The sequence below is a fragment of the Amia ocellicauda genome, chromosome 11 (genome assembly GCF_036373705.1).
Source record: "Amia ocellicauda isolate fAmiCal2 chromosome 11, fAmiCal2.hap1, whole genome shotgun sequence".
Lineage (NCBI taxonomy): Eukaryota > Metazoa > Chordata > Actinopteri > Amiiformes > Amiidae > Amia > Amia ocellicauda.
The window spans coordinates 3,747,501-3,765,000 of record NC_089860.1 but is presented as its reverse complement, the minus strand read 5'-3'; the positions used below and the strand labels follow the sequence as shown (position 1 = coordinate 3,765,000).

The window sequence follows — 17,500 nt, the reverse complement described above, 5'->3', positions numbered from 1 at the left end:
AGCAAGACTAGGCTTATGAATGATCTAAGCCACCTGCTTTGAATTATTAAAATCTGATATAGCTGAAGTTGCCAAAAAAAAGTTGCACTTTGCTAATTGGAATGGGTAGTTTGAGTCTTGGACCAACAAAAGGAATCCATAAAATACCTTCAATAACTTACATAAGAAGCATGAGTCACAGTCAAAACTAGCAAATAATTAATTTGAACTTCCATCACATTCTAGTGTGACAATAAGAAAATAAATTACTGTATACACTATATTACCTTTTATTTCCAAAAATGGGTCAGTATAAGCAGAATGCACATTTGTCAACTTTGATTAGTCTCTCTGAAATGTAATTAGTTGCATCTTTGTGATCCTAGGATATTGATATGGATGAGACTAAAGATATTCAAGTTCTTGTCCTTTTGATTTTGTACATTTTAATGTAAATGACTGCTACTGTTCAGCGTTTTTTGGATGGACAGGAAATCTTGAAGGGAAATAAGCTAACAAAACATTCAGGCGTTCATATAAAATATGATGCATAAAAGAAAAACACTGAAAAGGAATTCCTTCACCAACAAGTAAAAAGTAAGCACTTTAAGAAAAAAAAAAGGAAGAAAACTAACAACCCAGTTTCTCTGTCAATTTTCAAAAGTTGATGCAAAGCCTACAATATACACACTTTTTAAATTTTAATAATTTTGAATAAACTGGAAAGCTTGCCATTTTTACCCCTAAAGGGAGAAAAGATAACATTATAACTTCAAAAGTTTCTCCTTTAAATAGAATAAACAAAAGCTCTGCACGTGTCCATATAGATGTGCAAATGATTAATAATGTTGGTGAGTTTAGTAAGCTACATATTGGTGAGAAAGAAAAAATAGCAATTGAATCCCTAAAGAATCTTAGTCCTATTTTTTTTTTTTTTTTTTTTTTTTTAATCACAGACAGAAAACATTTACCACATTATATTAATTTGCTTGAAAAGACCAGTGCTACTGAATGAAGTAGACAATTGTACATTTTTAAATAGATTTTTAAACAGATTTTTATACTGTTTAATGCTTAAACTCAATGTTATTAAAAAATCATTTCTGAGATTCATTTCACATTTTGCACACTATCAAAATCAAAATAGTAAAAAGTTATCTACTGGTCTAAATTAATATTTGTTAATTGTCAAAACCCTTAATACAGTTTGTCAGGCCATATATAAAACACCATCACTGTTAAAATCTGCCCTGTCAGGATGTGATGCGTTTACAATTACACATTGTTTGCAAGAATTTTAAATCTGAATAACAAAAAGTAAAATTCAGCTATAACATAAATCCATGCCAGTGTATATATGTATGTATGTACAGTGAGGGAAAAAAGTATTTGATCCCCTGCTGATTTTGTACGTATGCACACTGACAAAGAAATGATCAGTCTATAATTTTAATGGTAGGTGTATTTTAACAGTGAGAGACAGAATAACACAAAAATCCAGAAAAACACAATTAAAAAAAGTTATAAATTGATTTGCATGTTAATGAGGGAAATAAGTATTTGATCGCCGATCAATCAGCAAGATTTCTGGCTCCCATGCGTCTTTTATACAGGTAACGAGCTGAGATTAGGAGCACTCTCTTAAAGGGAGTGCTCCTAATCTCAGCTCGTTACCTGTATAAAAGACACCTGTCCACAGAAGCAATCAATCAATCAGATTCCAAACTCTCCACCATGGCCAAGACCAAAGAGCTGTCCAAGGATGTCAGGGACAAGATTGTGGACCTACACAAGGCTGGAATGGGCTACAAGACCATCGCCAAGCAGCTTGGTGAGAAGGTGACAACAGTTGGTGCGATTATTCGCAAATGGAAGAAACACAAAATAACTGTCAGTCTCCCTCGGTCTGGGGCTCCATGCAAGATCTCACCTCGTGGAGTTTCAATGATCATGAGAACGGTGAGGAATCAGCCCAGAACTACACGGGAGGATCTTGTTAATGATCTCAAGGCAGCTGGGACCATAGTCACCAAGAAAACAATTGGTAACACACTATGCCGTGAAGGACTGAAATCCTGCAGCGCCTGCAAGGCCCCCCTGCTCAAGAAAGCACATGTACAGGCCCGTCTGAAGTTTGCCAATGAACATCTGAATGATTCAGAGGAGAACTGGGTGGGACCTTAATCCCATAGAAAATCTGTGGAGGGAGCTGAAGGTTCGAGTTGCCAAACGTCAGACTCGAAACCTTAATGACTTGGAGAGGATCTGCAAAGAGGAGTGGGACAAAATCCCTCCTGAGATGTGTGCAAACCTGGTGGGCAACTACAAGAAACGGCTGACCTCTGTGATTGCCAACAAGGGTTTTGCCAACAAGTACTAAGTCGAAGGGGTCAAATACTTATTTCCCTCATTAACATACAAATCAATTTATAACTTTTTTGAAATGCGTTTTTCTGGATTTTGTTGTTGTTATTCTGTCTCTCACTGTTAAAATACACCTACCATTAAAATTATAGACTGATCATTTCTTTGTCAGTGGGCAAACTTACAAAATCAGCAGGGGATCAAATTCTTTTTCCCCCCACTGTATGTTTGTGTGTATATATATATATATATATATTACTGTTGGGGGTAAATAAGGTTGAGATGTGCCTTTGCATAATATGAACTTAAAACAGGCAATGGTCAAGCAGTCATATGAAATTCTTTAAAAGGTATTTAAAACTTCCAGCTTTGCTCCAGATAAACAGAATTCAGCTAATTTCTTGAGATTGCATTAGAGGATCTTCCATTTCTGAATACAGAAAGCTGCAAATCTACAGAAGCACTATTGTTTGATAAGCATTCATTCACCAAAAGTGGATCAAGTTTAGATGCATTTCCAAGTTACAATTAGATGTTGATATGCAATGTAGATCTCAGAGGAACTGACTGGAACCAGAAACGGGTTTGTTGGTTTTCTTTGGCACTAGCAGGTACAGAAGAATGACAAGGCAGTCTGTAGAATGCAGCCAGCAACACTGACCTTTATTCGTGATGGGCGGCGGGGTGGCAATGTTGGAGGGCACTCTGTCGGGCTCCTGGGGAGGAACCACCATAGCAAGAGCTTGGAATGGAACACGAGGAACCTGGGAAAAGGGTGAAATGGCCTTCATACTCTCACCAACACTCGCACCATCGCAAACGCATCCCTTCTCCAAATTATTTAAACTTCATCCCATGGCTACCTTGGACTGTGGACCAGACGGTGCACGGAAATTGCAATTGGAGATATTAAACACGTTCTCTAAATCAAAAGTGTGTACACTGTGTCTTTCGAAAATTGCAGAAAACAAAAGCTTACAAAATGCTGAAAAGCCCAAGCAGGAATACTGGCTGTTCATCTGATCATGTATGGTTCGAAGCACTTAAACATTAGTTAACCAACATGAATTGATCACTGTTTTCATTAACCGTTGGACTGCTGGTTTCACTGAATCTGTAACAACTGCAGGTGTAAATAGTTTTGACCAGTACAGAACAAAAGGGTTATTCTGGTCTGAAATTCATATTTTTTTTCCCCCCACCATGCAGATGAATCTACACAGCAGTCTTACTTTTCACTGGAAACACAGATGGTCAGATTGTTTTTGCACAGCACTAGATCAGATATAAAATTGAGAGTCCTAAAGCATGGTGTAAAGAAGTATACAATGGTACAATACCAGGGATACCTTACCTGAGACTGGTCATGAGAAGGAGGGGTGAGCTGGGACATGTCAGGTGCTGGGACTGAGAGGATGTTGTTTGGGTAATCTAGCAAGTAGGACACAACATTTGTGTGGCCACCCTTAGCAGCTTCAATAAGCATGGTTGATCCATCCTATTAAAAAAAAAAAAAAAAAAACTAACTCCAACACACTTAAAACACAAAGCACTTTTTTTTTTTTTTTTTTTTTTGCAGAGTTTGAGAATAAAATAGAAAAGGAAACTAACCCTTACATACATGAAACTACAGATTCAGTTCTGCAAAAATATTCTTAACGTATTGCAAGCCTTTTATAGTGTTGCAAACAGTGCACAACATTACATTACAGATGTATGGCACTCCAACAAGCACTGGAAACAAACAGTAACAGGTGCAAGAAGTAAAGAGCACTTCTATCAGATACCTTTAAGGTCCAGTGTTCTTATATTACAGCAGTAAGTAAAAACTAAAATCTTAAAAGGGGTTTAAAAGATTACCTCAAACCAACTTGTATTTAAGTGCTGTTAATGTAATGGTTATTGGCATTTGAAGATGCTACTCCACAATCCAAAGTAAATGGATGGTCAGCGCAAGAGCAGGGTCTTACCTTCAGTCTGTGAGTAGGGTCTGCCCCATGAGCCAGAAGCAGCTCTACTACAGCCAGGTGTCCCCCGGCGCAGGCCAGAGACACCACTGTGTGGTCATTGTTAGCTGTAGCTCTGTTCACATTAGCACCTACAGCAACACACAATGGGGTGATTACTGAAGAGTCATAACCGCACAGACAGCAGAGATGGTTTTGAGTTTTAAGTTTCCAAATGCATCTTAGGGGAAAATTGTCATATTTTACATTTAAAAATACAATATCAGTACAGAGACAGAGGTTGACAATATACATTTTATCAGGTGTTTTGTTTGTGTTTTTTCACCCATGTTATGGATCGATATAGGATGTAAATTAAATAGACGAAAAGTATCTCCTTAGTTAGATCTTCCGTTTTGCAGTAGGAAAAGCAATCACCGCATCCATTGCAACAAGGAAACATCTTTTAGTTATTATTTTAGCATGTCCATCCATGAAGAGGATATTTAGTAATCTCTCTGTTATTGCGTGTTTTCTGAAAAGCCTAAATAAAACTCCAGAAGGTACATATATTCTTCTGTATTCCTTGTTTTCCCTGTTCAAATATGAACCTGTCACAATGTGTATGAACTCACTGCACAGTACACAGTATACAGTATTACTGGACACTTACTGAAATTTTTTTTTCAGTTTTTAACAGGACACTCACTGACAAATAGTTCACTTTATTAAACTAAATAACACTTTGACCAAATCAGTCCAGGGTGTGTGTTTTATCATTACGAAGCTTGTAACAGTATGTGATTTTTGATCTGACAACTTTTACTTTTCTTGAACTTTTTAGTCACTCTTTAAATCTGCTTTGAGATCCATTTGAAACATTTGAAGTTAAATGCCTGCTACACAACCTGAATTTGTTGGACTTAATCCAACTGAACACTATCAAGAAATGTGTTGATGGGTCCCACGTCATTACCCATCTCGACAGCCCACTGTTGCACAGGTGCATGCATGGGGGGGTTGGGGTGTGTGTAGCAGAGGTGTGCAGTGCCAAGAGATTTAACCCTTTTGCAGCTGTCAGGCTGCTCAGGTCCAATTTAATTTTGTGAAGAAAATCATGTGTTGTTCAAGTTGAAAACTTCAGTTTTTTGCAAACAAAAATGCACAAAGCAGTATTATTCCAAAGGACACCAACAAATTTGACAACATCTTGGGGGAAAAAAAAGCCTGTTATTAGTCATTTCTTGACTATTATTACAGGCACAAATGATTAAAAAAAAATGCAAAACTGTTAAAAAAAAAAAAAAAAAAAAAAAAATTACATCAATATTTACAACTATTTACATGTGGCGAGGTTAGAAAAGAGAAATATGTAAAATGTACAAAAATATGCAATAACAATCACCTGAAAGCTATATAATAAGCAATTGTGTTGCAATGCTCAATGGTCTATCTTTGTTTTTGAAGCATTCATCTGGGTGTAAGACAGGCTTTCTGCTGCAGGTTTTGCATACGTATATAGTCTAATTTCTGCCTCCATCTAAATAATTATTTACTTCAGTCTGCTTATTGTAACATCTGTAACAGTGGTCAGTGTGTGCTGACTCCATGATGCTGATGCGGCGGTGTTTAACCTGTAGTAAGAGCCTGCATCTCTCACTCACTACCTGACTACAGACTCTCTTAGGGGGTCTTAGCCCATAAGTGTTTTTCAACTTATCGCGATGTTTCAAAGGCTGCTGAAGGCTGTGCTCGGCTTTTTCCGGAAGAGAATCGGCTTTTTCTATGCAAAAGACGAATTTAAAGAGATCGCAAACGCATTTTTACAATGTCGGATGCAGTCCGACATAGGACCGCAAAGGGTTAAGTGTTGCACGTATAAGTCTATGATTATACAACTATTATTTGTATCTTTTAACATGTTCCATTACATGTTTGTTTATTTTTGTGCGGCAAGATTATTTTTTTTTGTCATCACTATAAAGCTGTGTTTAATACCCTGTAGCTGCAATATAAAATAAAACACTTTGTGGTGAGACAGTGGACTGGGTGTCCGTCAGGTTGTTCACAGCTGTAGCATCAACACATTTCCATAGCAATGAAAGAGTATCACCTGCAGACAGTTAAAGAAACAAAAAGAAAAAAACATGGGGCTACATTTTATTCAAAATATAGAATATACAGAACTTAAATGGGTAAAGCTTTTTCTGTCAATTAACTAATTGAGATGTGTAATTACAGTCGTACATGAGCAAGTACTGAGAAAAAAAAAAAAAAAAAAAAAAAAAAAAAAGTGTCATTCTAAGTCTGACTCCACATAGCCCATTAAACAGGAAAATGCATTTGGGCATTTCATACAATTTAAAAAAAAAAATTTAATCATTGTAGGCTATAAGAACAAAGTTTGCAGATGAGAGGAGGCCATTTGACCCATCGTGCTCATTTGGTGTCCATAAATCACTAAGTGATCCAAGGATCCTATTAAGTCTGATTTTAATAGTTCCCACATTTTCAGCTTCAACCACATCGCTGGGGAGTTTGTTCCAGATTCTAACAATTCTCAGTGTGAAGAAGTGTCTCCTGTTTTCTGTCTTGAATGCCTTGAAGCCCAATTTCCATTTGTGATCTCGGGTCCGTGTGTCCCTGCTGATCTGGAAAAGCTCCTCTGGTTTGATGTGGTCGATGCCTTTAATAATTTTGAGGACTTGAATCAAGTCCCCATGTAGTCTCCTCTGTTCCAGGGTGAAAAGGTTCAGTTCCCTCAGTCTCTCAGTAGGACATTACCTTCAGACCGGGAATAAATCTGGTTGCTCTCCTTTAAACTGCCTCTAGAGCAGCGATATCCTTCTTGAAATGTGGAGCCCAGAACTGTACACAGCATTCCAGGAGAGGTCTAACTAGTGCATTGTACAGTCTTAACATTACTTCCCTTGTTTTAAATTCTACACTTTGGACAATATACCCTAACATTCTGTTTCCTTTTTAATTGCTTCCCCACATTGTTTGGATGGAGAAAGTGTGGAGTCCACATAGACTCCTAGGTCTTTCTCATGCGATACTTCATCTAGTTCTATTCCTCCCATAATGTAATTATAGTGGACATTTTTGTTACCTGCATGTAATACCTTGCACTTGTCCACATTGAATTTCATCTGCCAGGTGTAGGCCCACAACTGAAAATTATCTAAGCCCCTTTGAATAACCTGTGCTGCCGAGATTGTTTCTGCTGAGCCACCTATTTTAGTATCATCTGCAAATTTGACAAGTTTGCTAACTATCACAGAGTCCTAATCATTAAAATAACATTAATAATATATCATTAATATAAACCTATATTAGGTTTGTAAAATTTAGTATTTTTATGATAGGAGAGGATGCTTTCTTGGGCTCCAACATTCTTGGTACGGAACATCCACATATAAAACTGAAAGCACACTATTATTTAAAGTTGCACATTGTTCCTTTAAATATTAAATCCAAGAAGTGTGCAGCACCTCCCCATTGCCCCCGATGACTCATCATTGATATATACAATAACATTTATTACGGTCAACCTTAATATCCCACCCACCGCACCATCACCGACGCAATGCTTGAAAGGGCCAGTGTTATGTATTAATTTCAAATTCGCCTACACCACATTCATTTACAAATTCAAGTCAGTCGCCTTTCTAGATTTTTGGGTACCTACTACCTAAAAAGACAATATCTCAACCTCCAGTGCACAAACTCTCCAGTACTTTGCCCTTACTAAGCCACTGTATTCATGGTTTCCTGCAATGCTACAGGTGATATCCGGACTGGTGAATTATACAGGACAGACATGATCAATGGTTTACAGCAGCAGGCAGCTGGTTAACTGAGCCGCTTCAAGGGCCAAGTAGAGACGCAGGCCTGTCAGTAACGACCAGGTTAATTTTGAGAAGATCCAAATTGTTAGTTTTAAAAATACATGCTTAGTTCAAAAATTCCACCAGTAGCCCATGCATAGGAATCAGACATAACAGCTCCTCTAGATAAGACTTGACATCCAATAGCACTTATCAATTTAATTTATTGTATTGCTTAATTTGTAATTTTCTCTATTGTAAGATGTTAGTTTTTTTCCGTCATGATGTAGCACTTCTTCCAGCATCTATAGCACATGATTTTAAAAGCTCAGTTTCAGTAAAAGCCTTTTTGCTTTTTAGTTTTTGTAACAAGCCATGCAACAGGGATGCTGCTGCTGTGTTTTCCTGGATGGATGTGGTTTTACGGATTGCAAGGACACAGTAGTGGCATAAAGAAATTATACTTTCCATTTGATCTTCGCATGTGTAACAAGTTTTGTTAAAGCTGCCAAGCTGTTTAAAAATGTCAACAAACATTCGTAGTTTTGCACAACATGCTCATTGGTTTTGCATTATCATTTCGTAGCAGAATACAAAAACGATCTGTTAACTCTGAATTGAACAGTTTTCTCTGTCCACTTTTTTGCATTTTAGACACATAAATTCACTCATTGAGTGCACTTAGCTGATTTTATTGGAACTCTTCAAACGGTAAATTCATAAACTGCAGGTGACTGAAAGTGTAAACTCATTTTTTATTATTTCATGTTTTTTTCCTAATGAAGTTTGGATGTGGTTGTGAGGAGAATTGGGGAGGAAAAAAAAAACTAAAACATATCCTGTTTTACCTTTATCTTCTTAATTTGAATTGCATTCTCTTGTAATTTCTCTTTGCAGCAAACGAGAATCTGAACATTCCCCACAACAACAACAAAAAAAAAGTCTGCGTGTCGCTGACCACAAGCAGGCCACAAATGATCACATAATGGGGACCTCTGCCTACGGGCTTTTGTATTCCGTATTTTGGAATACCTTCAAAATAATTGATACTGACATGACAGATATTTCACGCACCTTTGCTGATTAAGAACTGTACAGTACATAAGTGGCCTGCTCTTGCAGCTTTCATCAAGGGTGTTCTTCCTCCTTCTGACTCATGCTCCTTTATTGATGAAAAGGAAAGAAAAGTGAAATGAGGTGCTTTTGCCATAATTCTCCAGTTACAGACTAAACATCTTTGGTAATTTAAAAATACTGCTGCATTATTAAATTAAAAACTGTTTTCTCCATACTATGCGATAGCTGTACTTTGGCCAAACATTTTCATGAGATACAAAAGAGTAAGTATTATGGAGAGGTATTGGACAAAGCTTTCCACTTCAGTTCTAATGACTTAAATGGAAGTTTTTAAAAAATGTAGAACTCCAACTTTTAATTAATGACAAACATTATTTGACATTAGATTTCGCATTGTTGTCTTTTAACATTCAAAACTAAAATATTCTATGACCCAGTATGATGCAAGCAGTTGCCTACACTGATCAGCCATAACATTATGACCACCTGCCTAATACTGTGTATGTCCCGCCAAAACAGCCCTGACCCGTCGAGGCATAGACTCCTCTAGACCTCTGAAGGTGTGCTGTGGTATCTGGCACCAAGACGTTAGCAGGAGATCCTTTAAGTCCTGTAAATTGCGAGGTGGGGCCTCCATGGATTGGACTTGTTTGTCCAGCACATGCCACAGATGCTCGATTGGATTGAGATCTGGGGAATTTGGAAGCCAAGTCAACGCCTTGAACTCGTGATTCATCAGACCCGGCCACCTTCTTCCATTGCTCCGTGGTCCAGCTCACATGCCCATTGTAGGCGCATTCGGCAGTGGACAGGGGTCAGCATGGGCACCGTGACTAGTCTGCAGCTACGCAGCCCCATACGCAACAAACTGCGATGCACTGTGTGTTCTGACACCTTTCTATCAGAACCAGTATTAACTTTTTCAGCAGTTTGAGCTACAGTAGCTTGTCTGTTGGATCGGACCACACAGGCCAGCTTTCTCTCCCCACATGCGTCAATGAGCCTTGGCCGCCCATGACCCTGTCGCTGGGTTCACCGCTTTTCATTCCTACCACTTTTGATAGGTACTGACCACTGCAGACCGGGAACACCACACAAGAGCTGCAGTTTTGGAGATGCTCTGACCCAGTCGTCTAGCCATCACAATTTGGCCCTTGTCAGAGTTGCTCAGATCCTTACGTTTGCCCATTTTTCCTGCTTCTAATACATCAACTTTGAGGACAAAATGTTCACTTTCTGCCTAATATATCCCACCCACTGACAGGTGCAATGATAAGATCAGTGTTATTCACTTCACCTGTCAGTAGTCATAATGTTATGGCTGATTGGTGTACACTAAAGAGCAGCAGAAGAAGAGGTCATACCAGGTCAGCCCCAGCTTGGAGAAGCACGTCAGCAACATCCGTGTGGCCATTCTCACAGGCATATGTCAGCGCAGTGTCCCCAGTCGCTGTGGTGGCATGAACGTTTGCACCTGAAGAAAAAAAAGGAATGCTAACAGTTACATTTAAAACCGTACAGTGAAGCCCAATCATAGCTAAGTCTTAAGATAAATATTCCACGAATGTTGTAATTCAGTTACAAAACATGCAAGGCCTGGGTGACATGTTTAACAAGAGGATAAAATATCTGATCAAATTCAGAGGAATGTACAATCATGTTTTATAATGGTATTCAAAACTAACAGTGGTCATCCAGAGAGATGCTCCAGATATTTGTATATAACCCAGGATGACAATTGTAAGGCACAGAAAGGTGGTATTTAGAAATTTTAGTATAGGTGAACTGAGAAAACATTTTAAATAAAGGCAATGGGTTTGGGATTGACCACAAAGCAAGTTTGACATCTGACATCATTCAAATGTATAGCATTATTACACAGAGAGCTGACAACTTATGCAACATCTCCAGTAATGCAGAATACTTCTAATGTTGCATGAGAGGGGAGTGCATTAGTGTGTGTACCTGCATTTACAGTTGCGAAAAAGTTTGTGAACCCTTTTGAATTACCTAAATAAATGGCTCCTAAAATATAGTACAATCTTCATCTAAGTCATAACAAACTGTAATTTAACAAATGTGTACTTTCACATGTCTATTGAATACATTGTTAAAACAAACCACATAGGCTGGAAAAAGTATGTGAACCTCTAGGATAATTAAATACTACATGAGTGATATTCATGGGAGGATACCACTGAGGAAACAAAAAAATATTGCTGCACGTCTCAGATTTAACAAAAAACACCTGGAACCACTGGAACAATGTTCTATGGACAAAAATTGAAGTTTTTGGTCAAAGGACACAAGGCTCTGATTGGAGAAGAAAAAATATTGCATACCAACACCAGAACCTCATCCCAATTGTAGGAAGCATGGAGGACAGAGCAATCATCTCTGAATCAGGAAATTCAACATGAAAATATCACGGTAAGAGTTCATGATCTGAAGCTCAAAAGAGGTTGGGTCATGCAGTACATCTTGGAATGGACCAATGGAATGGAGTCCTGACCTCAACCCTATTAAAATGCTGTGGTATGATGCAAGGTGTTCATGCAAGACATGCCTAAAATATCAGTGAACGGAAACCGTTCTATAAGGGTGAATGGTCGAAAATACCTCCTAACCATTGTGCAGGGTTCTGATCAGCAACTACAGAAAATGTTTGTTCCACCAGTTACTGAGAATCATGGTTCACATACTTTTTCCAGCGTATGCTGTTTATGTTTGACAATGCGTTTAATAAAGACATGTAAAAGTACAAATTTGTGTTATTTGTTAAATTATGGTTATGCCTTAGATGAAGATCAGACTATATTTTAGGAGCCATTTATGCAGGTAATTCTAAAGGGTTCAAAAACTCTTGCAACTGTATGTTGCATTATTTTATTTCTTAGCAGACGCCCTTGTCCTGTGCGACTTACAAGCATGCGCTAGAGATTGTGGTGGAGAGTGATGCTCACGTACCTGCTGCCAGGAGGTACTTGACCAGTTCTAGGTGCCCCTCCTGTGCAGCCTCCATGAGTGGAGTGGAGCAGCCCAGCTCGATGTCAGCCCCCGCCTTGATCAGGAAGTCGGCCACCTCTAGGAAGCCCCCGCAGCAGGCCAGTGTCAGGGCCGTCTCCTGAGTTTCCTCTGTCTGTGCGTTGATGTTGGCTCCTGCATGACAAGAACAACTTGAGCTTTAATTACTGCTTGCTTCCACACAGCACTGGACTCCTATTCACATTCACCAGCATCAGTTCATCAGGCACTTTGCATATTCAGTTACAAACTACACACTGCACTCTCTCGATTTAGATCAAATACTTCTTAATGACCTACGATCCAAAAACAGACTTATCAAATCCTAACGTTACGGTAGTTATACTTTCTGCAGTAGGTGTGAAGGAAGCAGATTATATGATCTAATATTGCTGTAATTCATAGTGTGAGCAATATTTACATATGAACCAGCAGATAAACAATGTACAAAACCAGGTGAATATTTGTTGTTTGTGGAAAGTTTTTTGTTGTACATGTTGCATTTATTTCAACTTCTTAATCTTATTTTGTAAGTCACCCTGGATAAGGGCATCTGCTAAGAAATACATAAATAGATTATTAAATCACGAGAGACGGAGAGGAGGGGGGAAATTACTGGACACTCACTATCTCAGAGTAAAACGTGCCATTTTTAACAGGACACTCACTGACAGTTCACTTTATTAAACGAAATATCACTTTGATCGCTTCCGAAGCCTGTTAACAGTATGCGATTTTACTTTTACTTTTCTTGAATTGGTTTTTTTTTAAGTCACTTGTTAATTCTGCTTTGGGATCCCGTTGAAAGTGCCTGCTACACAACCTGAATTTGCTGGACCTTTTTTCCGACTGAACACAATCAAGAAATATGTTGATTGGTCCCACGTCAGTACCCATGTCGACAGCCCACTGTTGCGCAGGTGCGTACCTGGGGTGTTTGAGGGGGTGAGTAGCAGAGTTGCGTGGTGACAGGGGATTTAAGTGTTGCATGTATAAGCCTATGATTTCTATGACTGTCTTTTAAGTGTGTTTGGGCTATATCACAATTATTGACATGTTATATTTTACAACGTAAAACAGTTTATACATATTTTATTAAACTCGAAATGTGAAATGCATCTTTTACTTTATACAACGTGAAGCATTTTGAAATGGCTACGGCTGTCTATTACAGCTGCGTACATCAAATTGCTGATGAACTGACAGGGGTGATGAAATGTTTGTGATGAAGGGTCACCGATGATGAAATGTTTGTGACGAAAAGTACGTGACAAAAGACGGGATCCCTAACTATATATAGATAGATGGATGACAAATAAAAAACAAAAAAAAAACAACAACAACAAAGTGTCTCATTAAGGTGTTGGGCCACCAATATCCACCAGAACAGCTTCACTGTGCCTTGGCACAGATTCTACGAGTCTCTGGAATGCAACTGGAGGGATGGAACACCATTCTTCCAAAAGATATTCCCTTATTTGGTGTTTTGATGATGGTGGTGGAGAGAGCCGTCTAACACATTGGTCCAAAATCTCCCATAGGAGTTCAATTGAGTTGAGACTCAACTCCCATGACTGCAAAGGCCATAGCATATGATTTACATAATTGTCACTATATTCAGTGACCCCTCATGCCCTGTAGATGGGGGCATTGTCATCCTGGAAGAGACAGGTGATAACAGGGTAGAAATGTTTCACCATAGGATAAAAGTAATCACTCAGAATAATTTTGTAATGATTTGCAGTGACCCCTCCCCCTCTAAGGGTACAAGTGGACCCAAACCATGCTAGGAAAATGCCCTCCACAGCATAACAGAGCCTCCGGACCCCAACACTGTAGGGGTCAAGCAGTCAGGCCTGTACTGTTCTCTTGGTGTACGCCACACATTTACTCGACCACTTCAGCTGAGCGTCTTTGTGACTAAAGGTTCTGCCATTCGTGCCCAAGTAATGACCTCTCTTTGAAAATCACTTAGATCTTTTTCTCTTGCCATCTTGATCCAAAATACAGGTCAACTGGGCCCGCCATTTTTATACATGCCACAGAGCATGATAGGATGTTAATTGCTCAATTGTGCATGCAATAGTAACATTTCAAAATTGAAGTCCTTTGACTCTACATTTTGTTGTTCAAAACAGCAGTGTTAGAATTTAGTCTGATCTAGCCATGCTAGTCTGCTTTTCTTAGTCTTTAACATTTTGATTTCACTGCAGACTTATTGTTAAATTAAACTAGGTGACTGAGAATGTAGTAGGGTTAAAACTGATTTGACCAACACACAGTCATAGTATCTAGTTTTACATCATTTATCATATCAGCTTGATTTCACAGGGTGCAGATTCTCATGGTGTGTGAAGGTGAAGACGTACCCTGTGCTAGCAGCAACGCTACCATCTCCTCGTGGCCTTCGCGGGCTGCCTCCATCAGAGGAGTGTATCCTTCATCATTGACCTCCTCCAGGTTGGCCCCTCTCTCAATGAGCAGCGCCGCCAGCTCCACATGGCCCCCGCAGGCTGCCAGCGTCAGGGGCGATTCGAAGGAGTCTGCAGGCATGTTCACCTGTGCACCACTGTCCAACAGCAGCCGTGCCACCTCCACATGACCGTCCTGACAGAGAGGAGACACTGTTAGCAAACACCCACCTCATAGGCAGATACAAACAAATTAACTACAGACCTCTATAAACCCTATAAAACAAAAACAATTATTCTCTCTGGCTCAGCTAGTAATGGATTCTGCCCATGGTGCAGGTTAAGCCTGGGAAATTCAGGCAGCACTGCTAAGAATAAGAACAATGACAACCCACTGATATGAAGATTCCCTCTGCAGCAGCACACAACTGGCCAAGTACTACCTGGGTTGCATGGGTTAAAGTCAGCCAGGGTATCCGGGGTTACAGTGACTCTTGAAACACATGGTTATCAGTGGTTCCTATTTGTTTATTTGAACTAGGTGCTCAGGTGGTGAAAAGAAGCGGGTGGTAAGGAGACAAGTGGTTTGAGAATGTGTATGTGAGCGTGCATTCGCTAACTCCAAAACGTCTGCGATTAGCACAGGGTTATATCCGTGAGACGAATCAATGAATAATTGACAATTCCTAAAAGGAAAAAAAAACTATTATTTTTCCCCATTTTTATATGTATAAAAAAGGTGGAGATACTGACAAACAACCCTGCAATAGCGAGGGGATGTTTCAGAAATTAGTGAAGCTCCAACATTATTCCTTTAAGGCAATAAATAAGCCTTTCTTTATTAGTCGTATTTTTAAAGTCATCTTACCATGCAGGCCTCCATTAGTGCTGTGTGCATCTCATCTGTTTTATGCTCCTGGTCAGCTCCTGCTTCCAGCAAAAACCTCACCATGTCTAAGTGTCCTATAGAGAAGGGGGGAAGAAAAAAAAAAAAAATAAATAAAAAAAAAAATCTTGCAACAATCCTTTACGAAGAGTATACCATCTAATAAATGTTTTTATAACTCCTGCATGTTTACGTACATGACATTTGTGTTTCAACATAAGTGTGAATGCGACTTAAAAGTATGACTAGGATGATTCAAATATCAATGTATTAAACTATTGGAAACATGTAATTTATAACTTATTTCTGTGGTCACTGTGTACACCAGAATCTTGGTGTTTACCAAATTTCTTGTGTTCAAGTTTGTATGTATATGGATTCCTTTTCTGTATAAAATAAACTCCTTTAAATAGGGCTGTGCCGGTAAACTGTATATGCTCACTGCAGTGTCACCCTCTCAAAATAATTGGTCAATACTTGCATTTTTTTTTTTGATCTGTGCTTAATAATCTGCATCTGTTATAGAAACTAAAACAATTTCAGTTGTTTCAAGACAAATGAAATATTGGAATAAGTGTCTGTCTTTCAGGTTGTTCACAGCTGTAGCATCACCACATTTCCATAACAACTGTCTTTGAGTGGACGTGTTTGAAGAAGTTGGTGGAATTGCAGTAACTCTGGCTCTTCAATCATGGGAAGCAGAAGCGACTCAAACCCAGTCTCTCTCTCAGGAGCACAATACGCCTGTCAGTCATGCTTTAGGTCCATTAAGTGTTGGTTGTCTGTACCAAGCCACATTTTCTTCTAAATTAATGAATTCTACTGTGTAAAGGTGTAGGTTTTCAATTTTCTAAAAATGTGGGGCTACTTGTTATTCAACATAATGAAAAATATATTACTTTTATTGGTAAAGCTTTATCTGTCAAACTAACTGAGATGTGTGACTGTGGTCAGTCCACGAGCAAGTGCTGTGAGAATAAAGTGTCCTGCTACATTTGACTACTCTTAGCCCATCAAACAGGAAAATACATTTGATTTTGTTTTTCTTACGTTATTCTTCTTAGTTTTATAATTTTAAGCAATTTTAGTTTTCTTTTAGTATTCAGAAAGTATTATGATGTGTTGGGCTCCAACGATTTGATAATGTGATCAGACTAATACTAATAATAGTATTAGGCTACCATTTAAGATTTTTTTTAACTAATACTTAAAACATTGTAGCTCACTGTGAACAATACCTCCGCACACAACATAACTGAAAGAACACACTTGTAACACTTTAAACAAATTGCAACTGAAAAAATGAAAATGGATAAAACTTAAGTTTTATATATGAAGATCACAATATTTTTATATCAGTTAAATAAGTTTCTTATTTTACGAAGAAGAGCGCAAATACATAAACAAATAAAAGAAAAATTACACAATGTAAAATGGTGCAGAAATCGGTATGCACATATTTTAAAAGATAAAGATAAAACAAATAACCAGTTATTATCTGGTTATCTGTCCATTACAGCTGTGTACATCAATGCAGAAAATGCACTTTTCAACAATACCTTGCTTTTGCAACAGGCCTGTTTGTGTTGCATTTAGTAAACTGACAGTGTCTTTATTGGTGTGCCAGTGGGCAATGATGGTAGAAGGGGCATCTTCCCAGTCCTATACTGATCTGCAGCATTCTAATAAACACGAACACCAGCCACCCTCTTGACCGCACCCTACACCTGATATAAAATAATTAGCATTCATGATCAAATAAGTGACTGATAAAGACACTGATCCAGAGACCTGGGATTGAAACGTGATCTAGATTGAATTCCAAAGAAAGTTAGAAACTTGCCAAGGAGCACTGTATCAGGTGTGATTCTTCAACTATGTATATTTTCTTACATAGTTAATAAAATAAATAGTGATTACATATGAATATATGTGTAGAAATTCACATTTTTCAGCACAACATGATCAGTCCAGATTATGGAC

General features: G+C 38.5%; 1 protein-coding gene across 7 annotated transcripts in view; it reads right to left on the bottom strand.

The window, feature by feature from the left end:
* The window catches only part of ankhd1 (ankyrin repeat and KH domain containing 1), a 165,101-nt gene that overhangs the window by 56,750 nt on the left and 90,851 nt on the right, over positions 1-17,500 (bottom strand). For all 7 annotated transcript variants that reach the window (XM_066716409.1, XM_066716403.1, XM_066716405.1 and 4 more), the window contains exons 7-14: positions 15,500-15,594; positions 14,590-14,827; positions 12,164-12,355; positions 10,561-10,670; positions 9,194-9,281; positions 4,314-4,441; positions 3,698-3,841; positions 3,005-3,107 (exon numbers count right to left, since the gene is read on the bottom strand). In XM_066716409.1, coding sequence (XP_066572506.1) covers positions 3,005-3,107; positions 3,698-3,841; positions 4,314-4,441; positions 9,194-9,281; positions 10,561-10,670; positions 12,164-12,355; positions 14,590-14,827; positions 15,500-15,594 — 1,098 coding nt within the window. The remainder of the gene's footprint in view (positions 1-3,004; positions 3,108-3,697; positions 3,842-4,313; positions 4,442-9,193; positions 9,282-10,560; positions 10,671-12,163; positions 12,356-14,589; positions 14,828-15,499; positions 15,595-17,500) is intronic.